The sequence below is a fragment of the Acomys russatus genome, chromosome 1, assembly GCF_903995435.1.
Source record: "Acomys russatus chromosome 1, mAcoRus1.1, whole genome shotgun sequence".
In the NCBI taxonomy this organism is placed as follows: domain Eukaryota; kingdom Metazoa; phylum Chordata; class Mammalia; order Rodentia; family Muridae; genus Acomys; species Acomys russatus.
Window position 1 is genome coordinate 66,448,544 of NC_067137.1, and position 25,983 is coordinate 66,474,526.

General features: G+C 39.1%; 1 protein-coding gene across 3 annotated transcripts in view; it reads left to right on the forward strand.

Moving 5' to 3' along the window:
- The window catches only part of LOC127189350 (signal recognition particle 54 kDa protein), a 68,566-nt gene that overhangs the window by 5,642 nt on the left and 36,941 nt on the right, over positions 1 to 25,983 (forward strand). For all 3 annotated transcript variants that reach the window (XM_051146127.1, XM_051146146.1, XM_051146118.1), the window contains exons 2-11: positions 5,440 to 5,549; positions 6,887 to 6,978; positions 7,988 to 8,072; positions 11,643 to 11,747; positions 13,242 to 13,308; positions 13,389 to 13,446; positions 16,424 to 16,574; positions 18,293 to 18,441; positions 18,781 to 18,881; positions 19,452 to 19,538. In XM_051146127.1, coding sequence (XP_051002084.1) covers positions 5,472 to 5,549; positions 6,887 to 6,978; positions 7,988 to 8,072; positions 11,643 to 11,747; positions 13,242 to 13,308; positions 13,389 to 13,446; positions 16,424 to 16,574; positions 18,293 to 18,441; positions 18,781 to 18,881; positions 19,452 to 19,538 — 973 coding nt within the window. In that variant the 5' untranslated portion in view covers positions 5,440 to 5,471. The remainder of the gene's footprint in view (positions 1 to 5,439; positions 5,550 to 6,886; positions 6,979 to 7,987; positions 8,073 to 11,642; positions 11,748 to 13,241; positions 13,309 to 13,388; positions 13,447 to 16,423; positions 16,575 to 18,292; positions 18,442 to 18,780; positions 18,882 to 19,451; positions 19,539 to 25,983) is intronic.

The window sequence follows — 25,983 nt, forward strand, 5'->3', positions numbered from 1 at the left end:
TGACAGTGGCAACTCTTTTTTTTTGTTTGTTTGTTTTTTTGTTTTTTGAGACAGGGTCTCTTTGTGTTAGCCTTGGCTGTCCCGGACTCACTTTGTAGAATGCTGGGATTAAAGGCATGCCCCACCACTCTCTGCGACCTTGGCAATTCTTTTAAAGGAATCATTTAATTGGGCCTGGTTTACAGAGGCCTAGCCATTATCATCATGGCAGGAAGCATGGTGGTGTGCAGGCAGACATGGTGCTGGAGAGGGAGCTGAGAGTTTTACATCTTTATTTGCAGGCAGCAGAAGGAGACTGTTACTGGGTGTGACTTGAGCATATATGAGAGCTCAAAGCCAGACTCCACAGTAACACACTTTGTCTAACAAGAAAACACCTCTTAATAGTCTCACTCTAGATGGGCCAAGCATTTAAATGCATGAGTCTGTGGGGGCCATACCTATTCAAACCACCACAGGTAGTGCACACCTTTAATCCCAGCACTTGGGAGGCAGAGGCTGGTGGATCTCTGTGAGTTTGAGACCAGCCTAGTCTACAGAGTGAGTCCAGGACAGCCAGGGCTACACAGTGAAATCCTGTCTTGAAAAACAAAACAAAACAAAACTCTTAAGTATGCACTCAGCATGCATACATACATACATACATACAGGCATAACCCCATACATAAAATAGTCATTGCCAGGTGTGGTGGTACATACCAGTAATTCCAACATTTAGGAGTTAGGTCAGGAGTTCAAGGCCTTCTTTTGGGGCATAATGGGCTCTAGACCAACCGTGGATTCGTTAAAGCCTTCCTCAAAAGAGCCAGCCAAACAAACGAGCGAACAAACATAAAAAAATCATGTGTTGTGATGGCATCTATAGTCCAAAACTTAGCCCCCACTGTAATCATTTTATCAACTGAGTCATCCCCCAGCCTGAAATATGATTCCCATACCACACAGTTTTATACAATTTGAAGGCTTTTGATGAATCTACAGCATTATGTAGCCATCGTCATAATCAATTTTAGAACCTTTCCACTACCCTGTGATGAAACAGCACACCCACTAGCAGTCAGGTTAGTCCCTGAGTTTTGAGCAGCTGTCCACCTGCACTGCATCTGTAGATGTGCCTGCTATGGATGTCTTGTACGTGGATGATAGTACCCGGCCCTTTGTCAGCGGTGTCACTCCCTGTGCATGATGTGTTGAAGACTCATCCGTGTTGTAGTATACGGCTCCACCACATTCTACTTAGCCATTCATCAGTTGGTGGATAACTGGGTGCTTTCTGTTCTTGGCTATTTTTGGTAATGACGTTGTGACTGGCCATGTTTTGTTTTTGTTCTTGCTTTCTCTTGGATAAATATCTTATAGTAGAATTTCTGGGTCATAAGGGAGCTGTGCCTCCCACCCCCCTTTGGTTTTTCGAGACATACTGTCTCTACATAGCCCTAGCTGTCCTTGAGCTTAGAGATCTGAGAGCTTCTGCATCCCAAGTGGCATTAAACGCTGCACCACCACGCCTGCCTTAAAAAAAATGATTATTTTTGAGCAGTGGCTCACAACGTGTGATTGGTTTAGAACTCTCTAGTAGCTTAGGCTGGCCTAGAATTCATGATTCTTCTTAAGTCTAGATTTTTATAAAGAAAAAAAAGATATTGGTTTTTTGAGACAGGGTTTTTTCTCTGTATTGCCTTGGCTGTCCTGGACCTTGTAGACTAGGCTGGCCTTGAACTCACAGAGATCTGCCTGCCTCTGCCTCCCCTAGTGCTGGGATGTGCCACCACGCCCAGCACCTAGATTAATTTTTAAGAATTAACTGGTATAACTTAAAATGAAAGGTGATCTATGATGTCATCTTAACATGCTCATTGTGTCACAGACAGGACTGTGTCACCCTTGGTAACAGTGATAAAAGAATAGAAACATCCCGCTTCCATGAAAAGTAATTACGTCATTGATTTAGCATTTTGGATATTGGATAAGAAATAAATCTTAAGCTGGACATGATGGTTCACGCCTTTAATCCCAGCACTCGGGAGGCAGAGGCAGGTGGATCGCTGTGAGTTTGAGGCCAGCCTGGTCTACAAAGTGAGTCCTACACAGAGAAACTCTGTCTTGAAAAACCAAAAAAAAAAAAAAAAAAAAAAAAAAAAAAAAGAAAGAAATCAATCAATCAATCAATCAATCTTGAAATCTTGAATCTTTTCCATGAAGTAGTTGCTTTTTGAGGTTCAGCAACCATGTAACTGTTTAAAACAAAACAGCCTTTGCTGAAGGTAAACAGACTTTTCTCATTTTCATCATATCAGCAGTAATTTAAAATTTTTAACTTAATTTTAAGTATTTTTTGGAGACAGGGTTTCACTGTGTCACCCTGGCTGACCTCTAATGCACAGAACTCTCCCTACCTCTGTCTTCTGTGTGCTGAATTAAAGGTTTGTGCCATCACGTCCAGCTTCAATTTTTTAAAAATTGTTTTTAAAATTTAGACAGTGTTTCACTATGTAGACCTGACTGGCCCAGAACTCACTATGTAGACCAGGCTGGCCTGGAACTCACAGAGATCTCCCTCCTCTGTTTCCCAAGTGCTGGGTAAAGGTGCGTATCAACCTACCTGGAAATAATTATTTTTAACTTCTAAGTAACTAAGTACTCAGCCTGAGATAGCTCTTTGTGCGGGTGTGGGCAGGTGTTCAGAAAAGGTTTCTCTGTAGCCTTGACTCTCTTGGATGCACTTTGTAGACCAGGCTGGCCTTGAACTCATAAGTGATCTCCTGCCTATGTCTCCCCAATGGTGTGTGCCACTGCTCCCAGCTGAGAGAGTTTTTTTTTTTTTTTTTTTTAATTAGATTCTAGAGTTCATTTTTCCTTTCCTATGTCTTTTAACTCCCCTAAGCTCAGTCTTCTATGGCTCTTTGTGGCAAATACCTTTACTATTTTCTTACTGTTTTCCTTTAACTTTTATTTCTTATGTTTATGGGATTATTTTTTTTCCCTACGTGTATACCTGGTGCCAGAGGATACTAGAAGAAGGAACCAGATTCCCTAGAACTTGAGGTATGAACCTTTGTGAACTGTGCTGTGAGCTGCCATGTTGGTGCTGGGAATGAAACCTGGGTCCTCCAGAGGAGCCATCAGTGCTCTTACCTACTGAGCCATATATTTTTTTATTTTTGTTTATCGAGACAGGGTTTCTCTGTGTAGCTTTGGCTATCCTGGACTCACTTTGTAGACCAGACAAATGCTGGGGTTAAAGGCGTGTACCACCACCGCCCACCTTGAGCCATACTTTTTTTTAATGAACTTTTATTATTTAATTTATGTGTATGAATGTTTGCCATTTGTGTGAGTACCTGTTGGGGGGACACAAGAGGGTGTCTGATTCCCTTGGAACTGGCTTTACAGGCAGTTGTGAGCTGCTTTAAGTGGGTACTGGGAATTGAACTCAACTCCTCTGGAAGAGTAAGTTTAACTACTGCTGAACTATCTCTCCAGCCCCTGTTTTTTTTTTTTTTTTTTTTTTTTGAGACTGGGTCTCTGTCCAGCTCTGGTTACTCTGGAGCACTCTATATAGATCAGGCTGGCCTTGAACTCACAGATTCTCTGCTTCCCAAATGCTGGGATTAAAGACATGTGCCACTGTGTCCAGCTTCTGTTTTTCTTAATTTTAGTGTCTTATATACTCTGCAAAATAGGATCAAGTCTGGATAATCGCAAAAGCGCTGCCAGAATAATTTTTAAAAAGATTTCTTTATTAACTATCAGGACCTTTGGAAGAGCAAGCAGTGCTCTTAACTTCTGAGCCATCTTTCCAGACCCCAAAACAGTTGTTTTAAGCACTTAACTTTGGGCCAATAATGTTTATATTAGACAGTTGCTATTTCTTAAATCTGGTTTCCAAAGCTTTTATTCCCATGTCTGCATTTCTACTTAATCCATTTCACATTTCTCAAATTCCCTTTTGCCTTCTTTTCCACTTGCCTAAAACTGTTACTTCAGAACCACATTTTGATAAAGCCTATTTAGTTTTGCCTAATTTTGTTTTTTATTCTTTTTTTTAATGGAAATCAATAATTGACTATGGCCCCTTATTATTAGGTTTGCTTCACTAGTCATGTGTCAGCATTCTCCAAAGAAACAAGACAATTTCTTTATTATTGTTGTTGTTGTTGCTATTGTTGTTATTATTAGAGTGTGTGCGTGCGTGTAGAGGGGGTATTTATTGTAAGAATTGGCTTAGGCAGCTATGGAGGCTGACAAGCCTGAAGTTCTGCAGGGCTTGTTGGCAAGTGGGAGGGCTGATGCTGTAGTTGCAGTCCAAAGGCTGACATGACACTGAAGACCAGAGACAAGGAGCTGGTTTTCTTTTTTTGTAGTTGGGCAAGAGTACTCTGCTTTTGGTATTTATTGTATTCTTCTTTCGTGTACCTTGCCTTACCAACTAGTAAATAAAGCATTTGTGTACAGGTAGTACTAAACATATTTATTTACTGTCTGTGAATTCTATCATCCTTACACACAGTGTGTCTGTATACTTTTATAAAGCTATACCGTTTTTGTTTTAGACTATCTAATGTAACTCAGGTTGGCCTCCACAGCTCCCCTGCTCTCAAGTGCTAAGACTACAGTAGTGTATTCCCATGGTAGAACAGGTTGGCCTCATAATGATCTGTGTTCTTCTGGATCCCAAGTGCTGGGTTTAAAGGTGTGTGCCACCATGCTCAGCCTTGAAGTGATGCCATTTATGTGGAATGATTCAGTGGGTGACTGTCATGTAGTTAATGGCTCAGCAGTTGATTTGTTTTGTGCTGGAAAAGTTAAGTAAATTAAGGTAAGTTTTCCTTATCTTTTCTGCTTAAGAGTCAGATTCAAAATAGCACAGAGTTCTATAATGTGGGAATTAAGCACCATTTCTAGAGAATTCACTCCCCCCCCGCCCCTTTTTGGTTTTTCGAGACAGGGTTCCTCTGTGTAGCCTTGGTTGGCCTGGACTCACTTTGTAGACCAGGCTGGCCTCAGTCTCACAGAGATCCAGTCAGCCTCTGCCTCCCGAGTGCTGGGATTACAGACATGTGCCACCACCCCCAGCTCTTTCTCTTTATTTACAAGTGGACATGATGCATCAATCAGTTACCCATGTTCATGAGCATGTGCCAAAAAGAGAACAAACTTAGCTTAAGATCATATTTTCATTTCCTTAACAGATATTATTTAACATTTTAAATCTCATGATTTATGTTTAGGATTTTCTAATTAGATGTTTAAATGAAAGGTGTCATAATGAAATTTATCTTTTGGAAATGAATGTATTAAAGTTGTAGGTCAAGGTGCTAGAAGCTGAAATGACAGTGTCCAAACATTGGAATACTTTAATTGGAATTTAAATATTGTTTTTCTTTGGTTAAGAGTTAATGAGAAATGGTTTTCAATTACTTTTTTTTTTTTCCCTAGAGTTCTCATAAGTATATCTTAAGAACTTCAAGATGGTTCTAGCAGATCTTGGAAGAAAAATAACATCAGCATTACGCTCATTGAGCAATGCCACCATTATCAATGAAGAGGTATGAAAATACAGTGCTTGTACATTGTTACTGGGATGAGAGAGTGGGACTGGACACCTCTTTAGACTTGTGATTTAATTTGATGTAGAATACACTGTAACAGTAAAGAGTGATTTTTATTGAAAAATCAACTACTGTGTTGATGTTATTTTTATAAAACTGTTTGTTTCTCTTAGTTTCTTAACCCAGTTATCACACAAATAACTGAGACTCTTTTAATACCAGGCTCCACAACACAATAAGAGCAGTTTAAGTCTGACCTTAACCCTCAGTATTATTTTGTCCTACTCCCAGCAAACATTCCAGCAATACTTGCCCCTTATAGCTTTCCTCAGCCCCAGCTTCCTTCCTCCTGATCTTATTTGGACCTCACCCTGTGGCTGCATCCCCTGGCTTCCTCCCCTAGCCCCTCCTCCACTGACTGTAAGCTGCTTTATTGGCATATCAGGGGGACAATTGGGGAACAGAGTTTACAGAACATTTAGATAATAAATTCTCAGAACAAAGTTTGCATGTAGACATGGGGAATACAGAAATCAGCATTTAAACTACACAATAATTCTATGCCTACACTGTGTCATTTTGCCTTTTTAACTTAATTTTTAAAAAAGTATGTACATGTGTGTGTGTGTAAGAGGTTATGTGTGCATCAATGCTGATGCCCACAAGAGCCAGAAGAGGGTAGGTCTCTGGAGCTCAAGGTATAGGGAGTTGTGAGCTGCTAGAAATCAAACCCAGGTCCTTCGGAAGAACAGCAAGTGGTCTTACCCATTGAGCCATCGCTCCTTCCATTATTTCATCTTACTAGTTATTAGATAGAACTTTAAAAGTCCTTCAAACCTACCTTTAGTTAAAAAAAAAAAAAAAAAAAAAAAACAAGAAAAAAACCAAGCAAACAAACAAAACCCAAAACAAAACAATGTAGCTTTTAAATGCTTGAATCTGGAAATGTAGTTTGCTGTTCTGTCTCCACAGATCTAAAATTTCATGGTCCTTCCTTCTCCTTGGGCAACTTGTGCTTACTTGTTTATTTTTTTCCTGTATCTTCCATGTAGCATTCCTTATATAAAAGATTAACATTTTTGCATAGTGGAGTGGCATGTACTATAGGGATAATTAATACTTGGTTGTGTAAAACTAAATGCTATGCCTCTTTTGACAATGATTGCATATTTAATAGTATTTTCTCTCCAAAGGTAATTGAAAAATTTTTCTCACCTCCATTAGTGTGACAGTGCTATATAGTAAGCTCCTACAGTATATAAAACCTGGTCAACCATTGTTTTTATGTCACTGAAGTAAAACACTGATCATATTTCAATTTTATCTATTTTCAGGTATTAAATGCTATGCTAAAAGAAGTATGTACAGCATTATTGGAAGCAGATGTTAATATTAAACTAGTGAAGCAACTAAGAGAAAATGTTAAGTAAGTTGAATTAATTCTGTAAAAACAAGAGAAACTAAGTTTGGATTACTGGGGTTGAGGCCTAACTAGGAAAGCTTGCTCTATTATGAGATACTCCTACCCAGCACTGGAACGATAGAGAACTGGCATTAGAAAACAGCCTGTGGGACAAGGTGTAACGGCTCGTGCCTGGGAGACTGAGGCAAGAGGGGTGCCAAAGTCGGTTCAAGGCCAGCCTAGTTATCTAGTGAAGTTTAAGTCTTAGCTAAAAGATTTAGATGGAAGAAAGAAGACAGGAGAAAGATAGAAGGACTATATATTTCCATAGTGTGGTTCAGTGACCAAACCAAGAATGGCTTCATTTCATTGTAAGTTTTCTCCTATTCTACTTCTTTATTTGGGTGGGCTCAGTCATTTCTTAATGTGATACCATCCTAATGTAAAACCTTTCTAACAATTCAATTTCTTTATGAAAAGAAATTGTGGTAAAGTTACATGAATCAACCTTCTTCATGATTGAAGAGTTATAGTCTCTTTTGTTCTCCATTTTAGTTTCTCTGCCCATGTTTGAAGAAGTCTTGTGTGTGCGTTTGTTACTGTATCCACTAGGAGAGGACATGCACAGAGCATCTAGAACCACACGGGCACCACCAATAGCGTTCCTTCTTTCTGCGTTCATCATCTGGAAAAAAATAGAGAACTACTAGCATTTAGAACTAGAAAGTCAGTCAGTGAGTTCTCTGTGTATAAAATTTACAAGATACAAGAAAAATGAAATTAATACTTTAGTTACAGACAGAGAAATTATATTTATGCATTGAACTAAAAGCCTTGAAAAATTAACCAAAGTCTTGCATCTAGTATTTAGTGGTATAAATCTTTGTGGTATAAGCTTATAAGTCTGTAACAATTATATGAATGTTAATTAACATGAATAATTGAATACTCTTACATTCTGTGGGATAGAAGTACTTTTAGATTACCCTAACTGACTTTTCTCCTTCTTACCCCAATTGTCACCATTGTGAAGGTCTGCGATTGATCTTGAAGAGATGGCATCTGGTCTGAACAAAAGAAAAATGATTCAGCATGCTGTATTCAAAGAACTTGTAAAGGTAAAAGTGTGTCAAGATTATGATTCTATCAACTCAGTGCTTTTGAGTCCCTTTTAATATATTTTATGGACAGTTCACCTGTATTTAAATATAAATTTGAGCTAGCAAGATGCTTCTCTGGTGAAGGTGTCTGCTGTTAAGACTGATAGCCTGAATTCAATCCTGGAACCTATGTGATGGAAGAGAGAGCTGACTCCTGTAGTTGTTCCCTGACTTTCACGTGTGTGTCATGGGACATGAGCACAAACACATACACACAGAAAAAAATGTTAAGAAAAAAGATAGCCAGGCAGTGGTGGTGTACTCTTTTAATCCTAGCACGTAGGAGGCAGAGGCAGGTGGATCTCTGAGTTTGAGCCGAGCCAAGCTACATAGTGAGATGCTGTCTCAAAAACAGAAAGACAAGCTAGACATGATGGCAAATGCCTTTAATTCCATCACTCAAGGAGGCTGAGGCAGGTGGATCACTGTGAGTTCAAGGCCAGCCTGATCTACAAATCGAGTCCAGGAGAGCCAAGGCTATGCAGAGAAACCCTGTCTCAAAAAACAAAGAAAGAAAAAACAATACAACTTCCCCCAACCAAAAACAAAAAGACAGTAACACTAACTAAACTATATTAGTGACTGTAGACTTTACTAGCAAACAGTTAAATGCCCACTCTGACTTAAGGAAGTCCTTGATCAAACAGTAGATACTATCAGTTGTATTAAATTGTGACTGTTGACTATGCATGTGTCTTTTTAAAGTTCTGTGGATGAAATGGGAAGTATAGATAAAGTCCTGTCTGTACTGTACTCTCAGGTTTCAAAATCCTCTTAGCATATCTGTGACTTCAGTTACAAGCTGAATATTATTTTATATAAATGAGCAATAAGCACATAAGCTGCTTATTCTAACCTGGATTTAATTTGGCAGAATTTTTTTCCTAAATAGAGTGAACCTGTCACTTGAAGGAAAATAACTGATAACATCGTAGCTGATAAAATGTTAAAAATTTTATGTGGAAATATATGAACTAGGGAACCCTGGTTTGAGTCTCAACACCACACACAAAAAAAGGAAAAATTGCATCTCGAGTTTGATAAAATCCTGATTTTTTTTTTTTCTGCTGAAATCAGTACTGACTTTAAGATTTTTAATGATTAGTAAAATGAGTAATAGTATAAATTTACACAACTCAGTAAACCAGTGACTTAGGTTTTTAAATGTATGGTGTTACAGAATCATGTACTAGGATCTCAGTTTCAGTACAGCAGACTTAAGGTTTATATGGCTTCAAATTACGTATTGCAGCTAATCCATTACAAATGAGTGTGTTTATAAAGGATATTTTATACCAAAAGGTTGGACATGTTTCATAGTTTAGGAGGAAGAGAAGATAGATTTATAAAATGTTCGGTAATAATAGCCAAGTTATTCTGCCATGAGGTGTACAGAATGGAGTTTAATGTAGGGCAGCCTTTCCATATTGAAAAGAGATAGGAGGAAGGGAACTGGCCCTGTTTTAAGACAGATTTTGCCTATTTTAAAAGTTTTTCCAAAGTTGTGCACATGCTTGTGATTTGTTTTCCCTGTCTTTACCAGTCTTTCCCTGAAACTCATTTGTAATAACTCATGTGTAATACCTTGATGACACTGTCTAGGATGAGTGTGACTGACTTCCTCATACGGGCTTTAGAACCACATGTTCTCTCTTGCAGCTCTTCAGCTCTGCTTTTGAAGTACAAAGGTAGTAAGTGAGTTAACATAGCTGTGTTCACTAAAGGGTTATTTACACCAGGTTGGCAGTTCACTCCCGCCCCCCCCCACCCCCCCCCCCCCCCCCCCGTAATTGTAGCGCTCAGGAGCTGCAGCAGGAGTTGTAGGGCAACTTGGGCTATATAGTGAGTGAGTTCCAAACCAGCCTAGGTTACAGAATGAGATTTGTATGAGCATCATCATAATGATAATAATAATACATAATAAATTTACTTAGATTGTAAGCCTCTGGGTTAGAATATTAACAATGATTATGAATTTATTATCATGTGCAGGTAAATGTTTCAGGCTCCAAATAGACTCAAAATTGAATTAAGCTGGTGAACACACTTTTAGGATTCTTTTGCTTGTTTGTTTTTGTTTTTCGAGACAGGGTTTCTCTGTGTAGACTTGACTGTCCTGGACTCGCCTTGTAGACCAGGCTGGTTTTGAACTCACAGCAGTCCACCTGCCTCTGCTTCCCCTGTGCTGGTTTTAAAGGCGTGCGCCACCACGCCTGGCCTAGGATTCTTTATACTTGGCAAACATGGTAGTACATGCTTGTAATCCAGGCTTTCAAGAGATAGGAGGAGGACCAGGAGTTTTTGGTTAGCCTCAGCTACATAGTGAGTTTATGGCTAGCTTGGGTAACCTGAGACGCTAAAAAGGCAGGGCACCCAGGAGGCAGGGGCAAGTGGATCACTGTGAATTCAAGGCCAGCCTGGTCTACAAAGTGAGTCCAAGACAGCCAAGGCTACACAGAGAAACCCTGTCTTGAAAAACCAGAAAGAAAAATTTAATAATTGAATTAGATATCTTTGTGTGCCATTTATCATTTTGCTTCATATAATCATTTGTCAAATTGAACATACATAGCAATGTCGAAGTCTCTAGACACGTAGTAATTGAGCACTTATAATGTATCTAGGCTAAATTGTAAGGTTATTTAAATAGGAAATTTAATTTAAACACCTACTTTAAATGAAAAAAAGGAGACGGTGATATAACATAAATGGTAGAGTACCTGCCTTGCTATATGAAGCTCTGGGTTCTATCCGTACTATCAAACCACCTTTTTTTTTTTTTTTTTCCTGTTTTGTTTTTTGAGTCAGGGTTTCTCTGTGTAACAGAGCCCTGGACTCGTTTTGTAGACCAGACTGTCCTAGAACTCATAGAGATCTGCCTGTCTCTGTCTCCTAAGAGCTGGGATTAAAGGCATGCAATAGTATGCCTGACCTCAAACCAATTTTTAATTTATTTAAATTTTTTCTGTTTTTAACCTAAAGGAAAGACAAACTCAAAAAGTATACGCTGGTTGGATTTAAAGACTTGGTATTTGAGAAAAGAAACATAAAATATCTCACTATATAGATTGCATGCTGAAATGATATTTGAGTAAATATAAGTGTATATAGTCTAAATAATAAAATATTTTATATAGATTCAACTTTTTATATTTTATGAGAAATTTAAAAAATTACATTTATGTATTTGTGTGTCTGGCAAATATGTGCCATGTTTAGCAACTTGAGAGAGTTAGCTGTTTTCCTCCTCTATGTGGGTCCTGGGGATTGAACTCAGGTTGTCAAATTTGATAAATCACTTTTTCTTAAGATGGCCTGAGTACAATGTTAACCCTGCAATATTTTATAAAAATTCTTAAATTTAACCCTGCATGAAGGGAGCTGGTAGTGTTGCCTCAGAATGTTGGGATTATGGTAGCTTTAGTAAATTGAAAAGGCCTTTAGCTTGGCAGTCATATTTAAATGCCGTAGGGACAGGGGCTTTTGAATGTCACATGTTAGTCTGACATTTTTATTTTGGACATATAGCTTGTAGACCCTGGAGTTAAAGCATGGACACCAACTAAAGGAAAGCAGAATGTGATCATGTTTGTGGGATTGCAAGGGAGTGGAAAAACGACAACATGTTCAAAGGTAAATGCTAAAAAAGTCACACGGAGCATACATTTGTATAAGTAAAGTTTTATTTTAAAGCCAAGCTATAGACTGTTGTTTTATAGTTTTGTTACTTGGTGTATTTTTTTTTTTCTGCTTTTGTAATATTTTATAAGAAAGATGGTAGAACCCCATAGTCTCCTGTGACATTTATCAGGATGTTAGATTTCCTAGACAGGTGTGGTGATACCAGCTTGTAGTGATGGCCACATCTGGAGGTGGTAGGATCGAGAATTGAAGATCATCTCATATCATAGTGAGGTTGAGGTCAGCCTTAGGTATATAAAACCATCTCAAAAAACAAAAAATGTTAATTCTGGCTTATTTTGAAAAAGAAAAAGCAATTCCTGTTCTTAAAGAGAGTAAGTATGGCCAGATGCCATGGAAAAAGAACAGATGGCCCTTTATGTGTTGAGGACACCCTGTCCTGTAGTTACTTTCAGGCCAGCCAGGGATACAGGCTGAAAAAGAGGGGGTGGTAGGAGGGAGAGCTGTTATGCACACAATGATTTTTTTTTTTTTAATTGAAGGAAACAAAGGTACTCTACTTCCTGTTTATGTACATTGGTGTTTTGACTGCATATATGTGTGAGGGTGTTATATCCCCTGGAACTGGAGTTCCAGATAGTTGTGAGCTGCCATATGGGTGCTGGGAATTGAACCCAGGTCCTCTGGAAGAGCAGCCACTGCTCTTAATTGCTGAGCCATCTCTCCAGCCAGGTGGAAGTGGCGCACGCCTTTAACCCCAGCAGTTGGGAGGTAGAGGCAGGTGGATCTTTGTGAGTTTAAGGCCAGCCCTGGTCTACAGAGTGATTCCAGGGCAGCCAAGGCTGCACAGAGAAACCCTGTCTCAAAAAGATGTATTCATCAGGCCCTTTTTTTATAATTGGGCTCCCTAACTTAGTTGGTAGGTTTGTTTTGTTTTTTAATTTCCTTCACAAGCGGTAGTCATGTTACAATTTAAGGACAGGAGTAATAATTATTATTAAAGGATGGTATGAGTTGTTTTAGCCTAATATTAGAACATTTTTAACAGTGACCATTGCTGCATCTTATATTCACTGAATGAGAATCAGAATTTAAAATCTTTTTTTTTTTTTTTAAATTATTATGTATATAGCATTCAGCCTGCATGTGTGTCTGCAGGCCAAAAGAGGGCACCAGATCTCATTATAGGTGGTTGTGAGCCACCATATGGTTGCTGGGAGTTGAACTCAGGACCTCTGGAAGAGCAGTCAATGCCTTAACCTCTAATCCATGTCTCCAGCCCTGAATTTAAAATCTTAAAAAAAAAAACCAAAACTTTAAACTCTTTAAAAGTTTTACTATGCCTCGAGATATTTTATATTACACTCAAGAGAATTATGAACATTTTATTTTACTTCTTGGATAAATAAGATTAAACAAAATAAGTTATATATAAAATGACTTTTTATGTTTTCTGATACTTTATTTTGAATCTTCCTTTCACAGTTAGCATATTATTACCAGAGAAAAGGTTGGAAGACCTGTTTGATATGTGCAGATACATTCAGAGCAGGTAGTGTGTTGACATTTAAAATTTGTTTTCTGTAATTTTTATTGCCACATTTGAGACTTCATCAACTCTCTATCTCTTAGGAGCTTTTGACCAGCTAAAGCAGAATGCCACCAAAGCAAGAATTCCATTCTATGGAAGGTAGGTTCCTGTCTATTTTGGTTTGTTGAGACTCAAGTCTCATGTTTAGTTCATTCTGACCCTGAAAACTCTAGTAGTCCAGGCTGCATTCTATCCTGTGATCCTTTTGTCTCGGTCTTGTGAGTGCTGCAAATACAAAGTATGTACCACCATATTTGGCTCACATCCCCGCCCCCTTTTTTTTTTTTTTAAAGATAGCCAAAGCATTCCTTACTCATACTAGGGAATATGTTCTTGAAATTCTTTATCATTTAAAAGTATATAGCAGGGGCCAGACAGCCTGAGTTTAACCCACAGAAACATGGCGGAAGGAGAGAACCAACTTTGTAAGGTTACTCTTGTACCTGTAGATGTGTACTGTGGCATGTGTGCATGCATGTATGTACGTATGTATGTGCGTACATACGTACACACACCTACAAATAAGTATTTATTTATTTGTTGGAGTTCTTGAGACAGGGTTTCTCTGTGTAGCCTTGCCTGTCCTGGACTCACTTTGTAGACCAGGCTGGCTTCCAACTCACAGTAATCTGAATGCCTCTGTCCCCGACGCCCCTCCAGTGCTGGGATTAAAGGTGTGTGCCACCAATGAAGTATATGTTGACATACCTAGTTAGCATTTTTATGCTGTTTTATTATCAACTACCATACATATGTTTATAAAAAGATAGTTTACTTTAAATTAAATAATTAATTGACAGCTCTCTTAGTTAGGGTTACTGTTGCTGCGATGAAACAGCATGACCAAAAACAACATGGGGAGGAAACATTTGCCTGGCTTTCACTTCCACATTATAGTTCATCATCAGTGAAGGAAGTCAGGGCAGGAGCTCAAACATGGCAGGAGCCTGGGGAGGCTGGAGCTGATGCAGAGGCCATAGAGGGTGCTGCTCATTGGGTTGCTCCACATGGCTTGCTCAGCCTGCCATGGTGCCAGAGATGGCACCATTACAACCAGATCTTAGGGAGGCATTTTTTTCAATGAGGTTCCTTCCTTCTAGATAACTCTAGCTTGTGTCAAGTTGACATAAGACTAGCCAGCACAACACAACTGCTTTGTACCTTGAGTCCTACCATAATGATTTATGGATGCATAATTTTGTTAAAACCCATCAACTGGAACTGGACATGTAGCTTATGGATAGAGTACTTGCCTATGGCATACAAGACCCTGAGCTTAATACCTAGTTCCACCAAAACAAAACAAAGCAAAAACCAAAACAAATCTCTCCTGCCAAAAAACAAACAAACAAACAAAAACCCTCATTAAAATGAGTACAGTGGGGACTGATGAGATAGCTCAGCAGGTAAAGGCATTTGTCACCAAGACTGGCAACCTGAATTCAATCCCCAGGAACTTGACATTGGAAAGAGAATCTACACTTCAAGTTGCCCTATGACTCCACAGGTGCACCATGGTTTATTCATGCTTAGAGAATACACATATGGAAGAGTAGGTAAATAAGTAGGTGCATATAATATTTTTGATTGTGAGTCTAGCTTTTAACAGCTGAGCAATTTCTCCAGCCCGTATATACATAAAAAAAAAAAAAAAAAAATGAACACAATGGCATACTTTATTATATCATTTGTTAGAAAGGGCAGTTTAATTTTAGAATGATAATTACTGCAACCTTTTATGAAGCCTCCTATTTGTATATATGTAGTTGGTACCATTTTCTATGAAGATCTTTAATCCTGTTTTCTTATGAATTTTAGTTGTATAGCTATAGTCTTAGTTCATAAGACACTGAGTGGGGATTATCATAAGTTCATGACTACCCAGAGCTACATAGCTGGTACCAGGTTAGCCAGGGCTATATAGCGAGACATTATCTCAAAAAATAATTGATTGATTGATTAAATAATATATAATAATGTTAGTAACTGTCATTTTAATTTTATTTTCTATATATTACTATTTTGCCTGCCCAGTGCCCTGGGGGATAGAAGAGGACATTGCATCCCATAGAACTGGAGTTAAACATGGCTGTGAGCTGAGCTTTGGGTCCTGGGAATTGAACCCAGGACCTCTAGAAGAGCAGCCAGTGTTCTTAATTGCTGTGCCATCCTCCACCCCCCCCCCCCTTTTTTTTTTTCTTTAAGAGAAGTACTTAGGAGCTGGAGAGATGGCTCAGAGGTTAAGAACACTGACTGCTCTTTCAAAGGTCTTGAATTGAATTCCCAGCAACCACATGGTAGCTCACAACCATCTGTAACAAGATCTGGTACTCTTTTCTGGTGTATAGGCAAAATACTGTGTACACGATAAATAAGTAAATCTTTTTAAAGAGAGAGACAGACAGACAGACAGACAGACAGACAGACAGAGAACTACTTATTTTGGCTCATCTCTGTTTTTAATACTAACATACCAGAAAAACTGCTAATGTCCAACATTGGTATACATAGTAAATGATGATGTCATCTGATGTGATGTTGGGATGCTGTATAATCTAAAAGTTTGTTTTATTGAGGCATTTTCCCCCCTTAATACAGGGTTTCTCTGTGTAACAGCTCTGGCTGTCCTGGACTTGCTTTGTAGACCAGGCTGGCCTTGAACTCACAGTGATCCACCTGCCTCTGCCTCCCAAGTGCTGGGATTACAGGTGTGCACCACCACGCCCGGCTCATGCGAGCATTTAATAACCTCATAAAATGATTTTTTTTAAGGTTGTTAAATGGAAGAGCAGGTATAATATACTTTGTAAAGAAGATATTAAAAGGTGTTTATGGAAATAACTCAGAAAAAAACTGCAGTAGTTATGCAGTCTTATATAGGAGAAGTTCAGTGGTTCCTCATGATGCCAAAGAAATGGTTTTCTGTATTTATTACTTGCTAGTAATTTCTTCTAAATCGAAGCTATATTTTCAGTTTTTCAGAGCAGATTAAAAGTAAACTGACAATTTCCAAGTAAACAATATCTGTATGTTTTCCCATTGTGGGCTTGTTAAATTACTTGTTTATGTTAAATAGCTATACAGAAATGGATCCTGTCATCATTGCTTCTGAAGGAGTGGAGAAATTCAAAAACGAAAATTTTGAAATTATTATTGTTGATACAAGTGGTCGTCACAAACAAGAAGACTCTCTGTTTGAGGAAATGCTTCAAGTTTCTAATGCTATAGTAAGTAGCTTTCTGTGGAATACCACTTTAAGGACTTCAGTCAAGTTAACTATGAAACCTGATTGAGTTTGTGGTGAATATAAATTGCTCCTTGCCTGAAAGACAGCTGCTAAATAATTTGTTTCTGTTTGGGGGATCTATCCTTGTATGGTAAGGACTTAATGCCATCATTTTTAGTCTTCAGTATAGAAACACAAAAGAAAAATTAATTATCTGTACTTGTTGGCTTTTCTCTTATTGCTTAAGTTCAGTAGAAATAATAATTTTGAAGATTTTTTAAAATGAAGCATTAATATTGTCATTTAGTGTCTCCTTTAAAGCTCCTAAAAGATGGAGCTAGATGTAGTAGCACACACCTTTTATTCTAGTACTTGGGCAGATCTCTGAGTTCAAGGCCCGCCTGGTCTATATATCTAGCTCTAGGCCACTCGAGCCTACTTGGTGAGACCCTGTGTTGTTCATTGTTCTGTTGCTGTGGAAAAGAGAACATGACCAACTCTTACAAAAGTAAACATTTAATGGGTCTTGCTTACACTTTGAGAGGTTTAGTCCTTTATCATGGGGGTGGGGCGGGGAGCATGGCAGCACACAGGCAGACAGGGTGCATGAGAAGTAAGTAGCTCCCCATCTGTAGGCAGCAGGAGAAGACAGAGAGCTGCGCCTGGCTTGGGCCCAGCCCCAATGACACACTTCCTCCAGCCCAGCCACACCTCCTAATCCTTCTCAAGTAGTGCCACTCCCTAATTATTAAGCATTCAAAATGTAGGAGGGCTTGGGGGAACATTTTTATTCAAACTACCACATCCTATCTTAACAATCAAAACAAAAATAAAATTATGATGCAAATAATGTAGGAGTAAGAAGCAGCTTAACACCTGTTGCCTGCATTGCAAACTCATGCTTGGCTATTAGGGCATTGCCAGTCGTTCTTTGGTTAGTGAGTTTTACTAGTTAGTACAAATTAGCACTTTTTAATGCTACTGTTATTTTAACCAGTGTGAGCAGATCTTAGGGAAATAGCCTCAGTGTGTTACTGATTCTGTTTTCATAATACATTCTTCTGCCTTGTACTTTTTCGATTTACTTTTATTGTTCCTTTGTGTCATTCTTGAAGGTCTTGCATAACTTTTTCCTTCTCCCCTCTTCTTGTCCTTCCTCCTTCCTTTCTTCCTCCTCCTTTCTTTCTGATTTTTTTTTTCGAGACAGGATTTCTCTGTGTAGCCTTGGCTGTCCTGGACTCACTTTGTAGACCAGGCTGGCCTCGAACTCACAGTAATCCGCCTGCCTCTGCCTCCCACGTGCTGGGATTAAAGGCGTGTGCCACCACACCCTTTCTTTCTTTTTTTTTGAAACAAGGTTTCTCTTTATAGCCTTGCTGTTTTAGAACTTGCTCTGTAGGCCTCAAACTCAGACATCTGCCTGTCTCTTTCTCCTGAGTGCTGCAGTTAAACGCAGCTGCCACCGCCTCCCTACAACTTTCTTCTTTATTCAGGCCTCAGTTCAAAATAGTTTCCAAACAGGCTACCATATTTTCTTCTCTATATCATGGGCACCAAGTTTTCCTCATTTATCTCTTTGTCAAGATCTATATGCCACCTAATGCATGGTGCTTCCCTCAGACCATATTTATTGATTAAATGTATGTGTACTAAGCATGCTCATGGTGACCTTTTTTGTAACACTAGTAAAAATGTGTCATTTTAATTTACTCTTTCTAGCAACCTGATAACATTGTCTATGTGATGGATGCATCCATTGGACAGGCGTGTGAGGCCCAGGCAAAGGCCTTTAAAGATAAAGTAGATGTGGCTTCAGTAATAGTGACAAAACTTGACGGTCATGCAAAAGGAGGTGGTGCTCTCAGTGCGTGAGTATCAGTTGAAGCTTCGCTGTTGTGATTGTTGCTAAACACTTTGTTCTGTAAATCATTTGTTTTGTGTCTTGGGATCGCGCGCGCGCACGCGTGCGCGCGTGTGTGTGTGTGTGTATATTTATGAGTTTCTTACTTTTTTTTTGAAACATTCTAGTAATGGAACTGTTAGGATCCATAAAAGAGATTTAGGTAGAAACAGAATTTTGGAATCTCTTTGGTATAGTTCTAAGCAGTGAAAAGAAACTTGAGTTTTATACATTCTGTCTATTGTCTTTGAAAAATCTGCTGGATATTTTCTTTTTTGAGGTTATATTTTACTTTTTTTCTGTGTAGAGTTGCTGCCACAAAAAGTCCAATTATTTTCATTGGTACAGGGGAACATATAGATGACTTTGAACCTTTCAAAACACAACCTTTCATCAGCAAACTTCTTGGTAAGTACAGTATGGAACTACAGAGCAGCCTTTGAGATAGTATGGATCTTAGAACAAGTTAGGGCTTTAGTCCTGTCCTTACTAACTGGCTTAAGAAGGTCATTTCCTTCTGTGGTTTACCCTTCCAACTTCAATTTCACTTTTTTTAAGTGCTGGGGATCAAAACCAGGGCCTGGTGTGTGCTCCTGAGCCGTGTCTCTAGCCCTCTAACCTCTTACTTGCTGTGGTTAACATGGAAACATGCATAGTAGATGCAGAGTTTTGGAAGAGTTTGAGCACATAATACAGACATAAGTAGTTATTGTAATAGAAGTTGTAATGATAGTAAAACCTTTGTATGTCTGAAAGTGGCATAGTTAGGGCCCGGAATTAGGAGGCTAGCCCTGGGCAGTTGTCCCTGATTTATGTCTTTGCTGCCATTTAACATTCTTAGCTTTAGTTTTTTTCACATAACGTGCAGTAAGAGTACTTAACCAGCAATGCAAAACTATTAACATGTGTCAGTGTTTTTTGTATGATGAAAAGTGAGCATATTGTTAGCTGTTAACTTTTCTCTTTGGTGTTTTTTAGGTATGGGTGACATTGAAGGACTGATCGATAAAGTCAATGAGTTGAAACTGGATGATAATGAGGCACTTATAGAGAAGCTGAAGCATGGTATATTTGTAGCAGAAAAAGCATTTGATCGCACATGGTTTCTCTCTGTTTTGTTTTTCTTTCCTTTTTTGTGGTGCTGAGGATTGAACCCAGGGCTTTGTGCATGCTAGGCAAGTGCTTTCCTGCTAGTCTGCTTCCCAACCTGTTGGTGTTCTGAGTGTCTTCCTGTGTGGCTCAGGCCAGCTTTAGACTTCTGATCTCGTGCTTCTACTGGGTCATAGGCATGCACTGTCATCTTTTCCCTTGATTTTTCTTTTCTTTTTAAAAAATATCCAGGTGGTTGTGACACATGTCTTTAATTCCACTGCTTGGGAGCAGAGACAGGCAGATCTCCATGAGTTCAGGGCCAGCCTGGTCTACGACGTGAGTCCAGGACAGCCAGGTTGTTACATAGAGAAACCCTGTCTCCAAAAACAAAACACAAATAAAATGTATGTAGGGAGGGAGTAGCATATGTGTCACCACACTCATGTAGAGATCAGAGGGCAACTGTGTAGATGAAGTTTGTTCTCTTTCTCCCCCATTTATATAGGTTCCAGGGATTGAACTTGAGTCATTGGACTTGCAAGACAAGCACCTTTACCCACTGAACCATCTTCCCAGTCCACCTTTTTGATAAAGTTACTATTAATTTGTTGGAAATGATACTATAATTAGAGTCAATTTTAATAATTTTTAAAAGCTGGCCATAGTGGCATATGCCTTTAATCTCTTTGAGTTCAAGGCTAGCCTGGTCTATAAAGTGAGTTTCAGGCTTTCCAGGGTTACATGCTGAGCCTCTGTCTCAAAAAAAATCAAATACTTGTTTTAGATTATTTATATGCAAATCATTCTTGGGCACCTGATCAGCTACTGAATTACTGTTATGGTATGTTATTATTAAATTAGCTGAAAGTTAAAATAGAAGCTTTTATTTTGTTCTTGAAACAAAAATAGGTGGAAAGTCAGAATATACAGTGTCTTGCCTTCTGGGTTTGTCTTGAATATATTTTCTCTTGCTTCTGACTTTCAAGTACTGGGGTTACAGGATATACCATTCACACTTGGCCGTTTTTAGTGTTGTTGTTTTTTTTTTAATTAATTAAAAAAATTTTTTTACATGTACATTTATATTACTACACCTATAAAAAATAAATACAGCAAAAAGAACCACAGAACATTCAGGAATTACATCCATGTTACAGTCATAGTGTTTTGGCTGTTTGTACTTGGCAACCTTGAAGAAAACATTTTCCTATCTCAGTGAGTCTAAAATTCTGAACATAACTCAATATCTATCATATCTCATCTCTGTCAACTTAAAACATCTATCTAGACCTAAAAACATCTTAACCCCTAAACAAGTAGTCTTAATTGTGAAATTCAACTATTTGGTCTTCAACCCTATCAGAGACTTGAGAAGGAGTAAAACTAATTACTTGATTAAACAGGAAGTGTTGGTTAGCAGCTTCCAAATTTAATAATAATTAAAAAAAAAAGACAGACAGTTTGCTGCCTGAATAGTCACCCATAGCTCTCCAAAACGTTGGGGCATCATCTTCAGCCTTCTGGCCCAGTGTATCTGACAGACATATTTGTGAACCAGGAACTGTTGAGGACTTGCTGACCGTCTTGGCAGAGTTTGGCCATCGACTCTGCTTTCATCCAAATTTGCCAAGTTTTAGGCAGAATTCTGTCAGTGGTTGGAACGAGGACATTTTGCCCAGTGGCTGGTTTGTCATGTTTGAAGCCATCTCCATGAGGAGATTCGAGAGGAGGTCTTACAATAAATATAGCTCTAGCTGGCCTAGGACTCACTATGTAGATCAGGCTGGCCTCAGTTTGTGGCAGTTCTCTTACCTCTGAGTTCTGGGGTTACAGGATGCACCACCATGCCTGACCTATGGAGTATATATTTTTAACTTGCTCCCTCCCAATGATATGTGTATATAATAAACTGTATAAAAAGAATTTTTTTTCTGAGACAGGGTTTCTCTGTGTAGCCCTGATTGTCTTGGACTTGCTTTGTATACCAGGCTGGGCTCAAACTCACAGAGATCCTCTTGCCTCTGCCTCCCTGAGTGCTGGAATCAAAGGCGTGTGCCACCATACCCGACCATAAAAAGAAATGTAAAAGAATGAGATTAAGAACATATAGGCCCGGAGCTGGAGAGATGGCTCAGTGGTTAAGAGCACTGACTGCGCTTCCAGAGGTCCTGAGTTCAATTCCCAGCAACCACATGGTGGCTCACAACCATCTATAATGTGATCTGATGCATACTGTATACATAATAATAAATAAATCTTAAAAAAAAAAAAAAGAAAAGAACATATAGGCCCTTTCTTCATGTCATATGAGTGAAAGGCCACTTCTGTATCTGTGTTCAAGTCTTAGATTCTTCCATTAGGGAATTTCAGCTTTATCTATAAAAAGGTGATACTACTGCTGTGGTTGTGACTGTCACATAACAAGATACACAGAAATACCTAGCACATCATGAACACTTAACATGGTGATAGTGATCATCCTGGCTTTACTCAGGTCTTTTTTGTTTATTCCTGTGTTGTGTTTTATTCTGCTTTTTCCCCTCTTTCTTGCTCATTTTGCCAGGTACTCCTTTGTTTACTTCTCAAATATAACTTTTGTATTTATCTAATTTACAAATATTTCCTAGATTCCCTGAATTCTTTTCATTTGATCTGCTGTTGTTATTTTTAATAATTTATTTAATTTCATGTACATTGGTGTGAGGATGTCAAATTACCTAGAACTGGAATTATAGACAGTTACGAGCTACCATGTAGGTGCTGGAAATTGAACCCAGGGCCTTTGAAAGAGCAGCCAGTGCTCTTAACCATTGAGCCATCTCTCCAGCAACCGCCCCCCCCCCCTTTTTTTAAAGCGTGGATTCTATGTAGCCCAGTGTCTTTGTTCCTTTTTTATTGCCCTGAAGAGACCATGCTCAAGGCAACTTACAAAAAAAAAATATTTAATTGGGGGCTTACTTACAATTTCAGAGAGTGAGTCCATGATCACCATGGTGGGAAGCATGGCAGCATGCAAGCTGGCATGATACTGGAGCAGAAGCTGAGAGCTTCCATATGAATCACAGGCACAAAGCTTGGGCTTTTGGAACCTCAAAGCTCATTCCAGTGATATTTCTCCAACAAGGCCACACTTTCTAAGCATTCCTTAACAGCCCACCAGCTGGGAACCAGACGCTCAAATATATGGGCCTATGGTGACCGTTATCATTCAAGCCACCACATCAAGACTGTCCTGGAGCTTGGGATCCTTTTGCCTCAAGCCTCTGGAATGATGGAGTTATAGGTGTGTGCCGCTATGCCTGGCTGATCCGTCACACTAAAGTCCTCCAGCAGCTTCCCATTGTCCTTAAAGTGCATGTAAAAGATCCCGTTCTCTAGTTTCCATCTTCTACACAAGGCTTTGACACTGCTATGTTTAGCACTCCGCCAACCTGCTGACTTTGAGTTTCTCAAGTGTAAGTTGCTCACACCTTTCGCTAGTCCCTCTGTTATATATATCTTGTCTTTATCTTACCTGTGGACAAGTACTTAATTCATATATTGATCTCTTCTAACATGCCCTACCTGATTCCTAGATGTAGAGTAGAAGCCTCTGATGCACTTTCCTTTGTATTCTATAGTTAATTGTTGTCATTCATCATTCATTTGATGCTTACCTTTCCCGTTCGAAGGTAAGGTTCATAGCTGTGTTCATCTTTCATCTTCATAGTACCTTACTCAGTATCTGACACATAGGTCCATGGTAAATACAGTTTCAGTGTAGAGGAATTTTAATTCAGAATGTGGTTGCTCTGGCAAGAAATCACATCCAAAGACCTTTTTTTTAGGTCTGTGGAATATATAAATGCCTTTAACCCAGGAGATAGAGCCAAGTAGATCTGAGTTCAAGGTTAGCCCGGTACAGAGCAGGTTTCAAGTAAAGAAAAGCTTAGGTCTGTGTGGTGGGACACGCCTTTAATCCCTAACAATGAAGCTAAAGTTAATTTGTAGAAAGAAGCACGCGTGATCGAAAGAGATGTCTAATTGAGTGGCCGAAAAAGTAATAGATCAAAGATGATTTTACAGAATAGGGCACACCCAATTCTCTTGAGGAGAGAGGAAAGGGTAGCACTTAAGGGGCAATGCAAAGGTGGAGGAGGGCTTGGGAGAGAGAGAAAGAGGGAGAGGGGGCCATTTTACCAGGACAGTAATAGATGGGCTGCAGAGAGAGAACTCAGGTGAAAATGGAATGAACCAGAGAATGAGGAGCCAGAAGATTAGAACACATTGCTGAGTTAAATCCACCACCAGTGGCAGACATCTTTAATTCCAGCACTTGGGAGGCAGAGGCAGGCGGATCTTTGTGAGTTTGAGGCCAGCCTGGTCTACAAAGCCAATCCAGGTCAGCCAGGGCTACACAGAGAAACCCTGTCTCAAAAAACCAAGCAAAAACAACACACACACATTGCTGAGTTAGTTTGAAGCCAAGCACAACAATTCAGAGGCCAAGAGAGAAGCCAGATTGATAGCTGGGAGAGGAGTTTGAGCCAGAACAGCTGAGTTGAAGCAGCTGGCCCAGAGCTCAGTAAGAACAAGTAAGGGTGAGCTTATTAAGCGGTAAGACTCAGGCGGAAAACGTTCTAGGCCTATGTTAGATTGTGTGGAGGCTAGAAGCTTCCAGAACTAGGCCTAAGTTAGCAAAAGGAAGCAGTAAACCTCCCAGATAACAACTGAAACAGGCAAATAAAAGTTCCTTTTACAATTCAGTGGCTAAATTTACCCTTCATTGCCTGACTTCTCTGCCTTCTGTCATTTTTGTTGTCTTTTGAGAACAGGGTTTCACAATATAGTAGGCTGGGCTCAGATCCCCCTGCCTCTGCCTTAGAAGTTATGGGATTAAAAGCGTGTACCAGGCCAGGCTCTTCTGTCTTGAAGCAGTCCCCTAGTTTTTCTTCTCTGACTACATAGTCTGCCTACTGACTTCAATTCCTTGCATCTCTGAGGCATTTTTTGTTTTTTATTCCTAATATTCTGCTCATTCTGAGCTCACTAAACTCTGCCTACTTTCCAAATATAATCATTGTTCTCTTGTTCTCCAGTTAACATTTAACAGCGTTGCCTGATTTTTTTAAAAGTTTTATTTGATTCTATTGCATGGATTTTCTGTTTGTTCAGTGATCACTTATTTTATTTTATAAAAAAATTTTCAAGTATGTGTGTATGAATGTGTGTATGCCCACATATGTCATGTCATGCATATAACTTGCAGGACTCTCTTCTCTCATCATTATGTGGGCTTTGGGGATTAAATTCAGCTCCTTAAGTTTGGTGACAAACACCTTTACCCACCAAGCCACACTTCTTTATGAGTGGCCAAAGTGGATGCTAGAAGCTGAACACTAATCCTTATTGCAGAACAGCAAACTCTCTTAGTCACTGAACTCTCCAGCCCAGGGTATTTTCCAAATTCTGTGGTGTGTCCATTTTCCCCCAATCAGTTTATTTCATACACCATGATTTCTCCCTGAACTTATTATTATTTTTCTCATTATCATTACTATTGTGTGTGTGTGATGTGTGTGTGAGTGAGCATGATATGGCATCTATATATAGAGAGATCAGAGGACAACTGAAATCAGTTCTCTCATTTCACCTTTTGTGGTTCCCAAGGATTGAACTCAGGTTATCAGGTTGCATGGCAGGAACCTCTATCCACTGAGCCATCTGAGCAGCACCACATAATTTGGTTTTGTTTTAGAGATAGAATCTTCCTTTTTAGCCCTGGATGGCTACAAACTTGAATCTTACCTTCTCAGCAGGGTGTGGTGGTGCATGCTTGTAATCCCAGCACTTGGGAGGCAGAGGCAGGTGGATCTCTGTGAGTTTGAGGCCAGCCTGGTCTATAAAGTGAGTCTAAGACAGTCAAGGCTACACAGAGAGATCTTGTCTCAAAAACTAACAACAACAAAAAGAATCTTATCTTTCAGCTCCTGAATATAGCTATTACAGATGTGAGCCACTATGCCCATTAACATAATGTTTTTATAATCATCAATGAAGTTATGTGTAACTGTAATTTTTTCAGATAGAAACCAGCCTATAGACCTGGTTGTCCTCAAATTCACAGGATCCAGCTGCTTCTGCTGGGATTAAAGGCATGCTTCATCACTCCTGGCATTATTTGAGTACTGTTTCATCCTGAGTCTGTCCATTTTCCTAATCATGGGTAGCTAAATTACTAGCACATTACAGAGCTTATAAATCATTTTTGTTCTTTTATATTTTTCCATATGTGTAGGAATTTTGTTTATTCTATATTCTCTTTAGCTTTTGCTATGTCTAAGCTTTTTAATTGTAGCCATTTTGTTAGGTGTAGTATGTCTGCCTTGCTTTTAAGTTTCTGTGTGCTTGCATATATCTATCTAATGTGCTGGAGTAG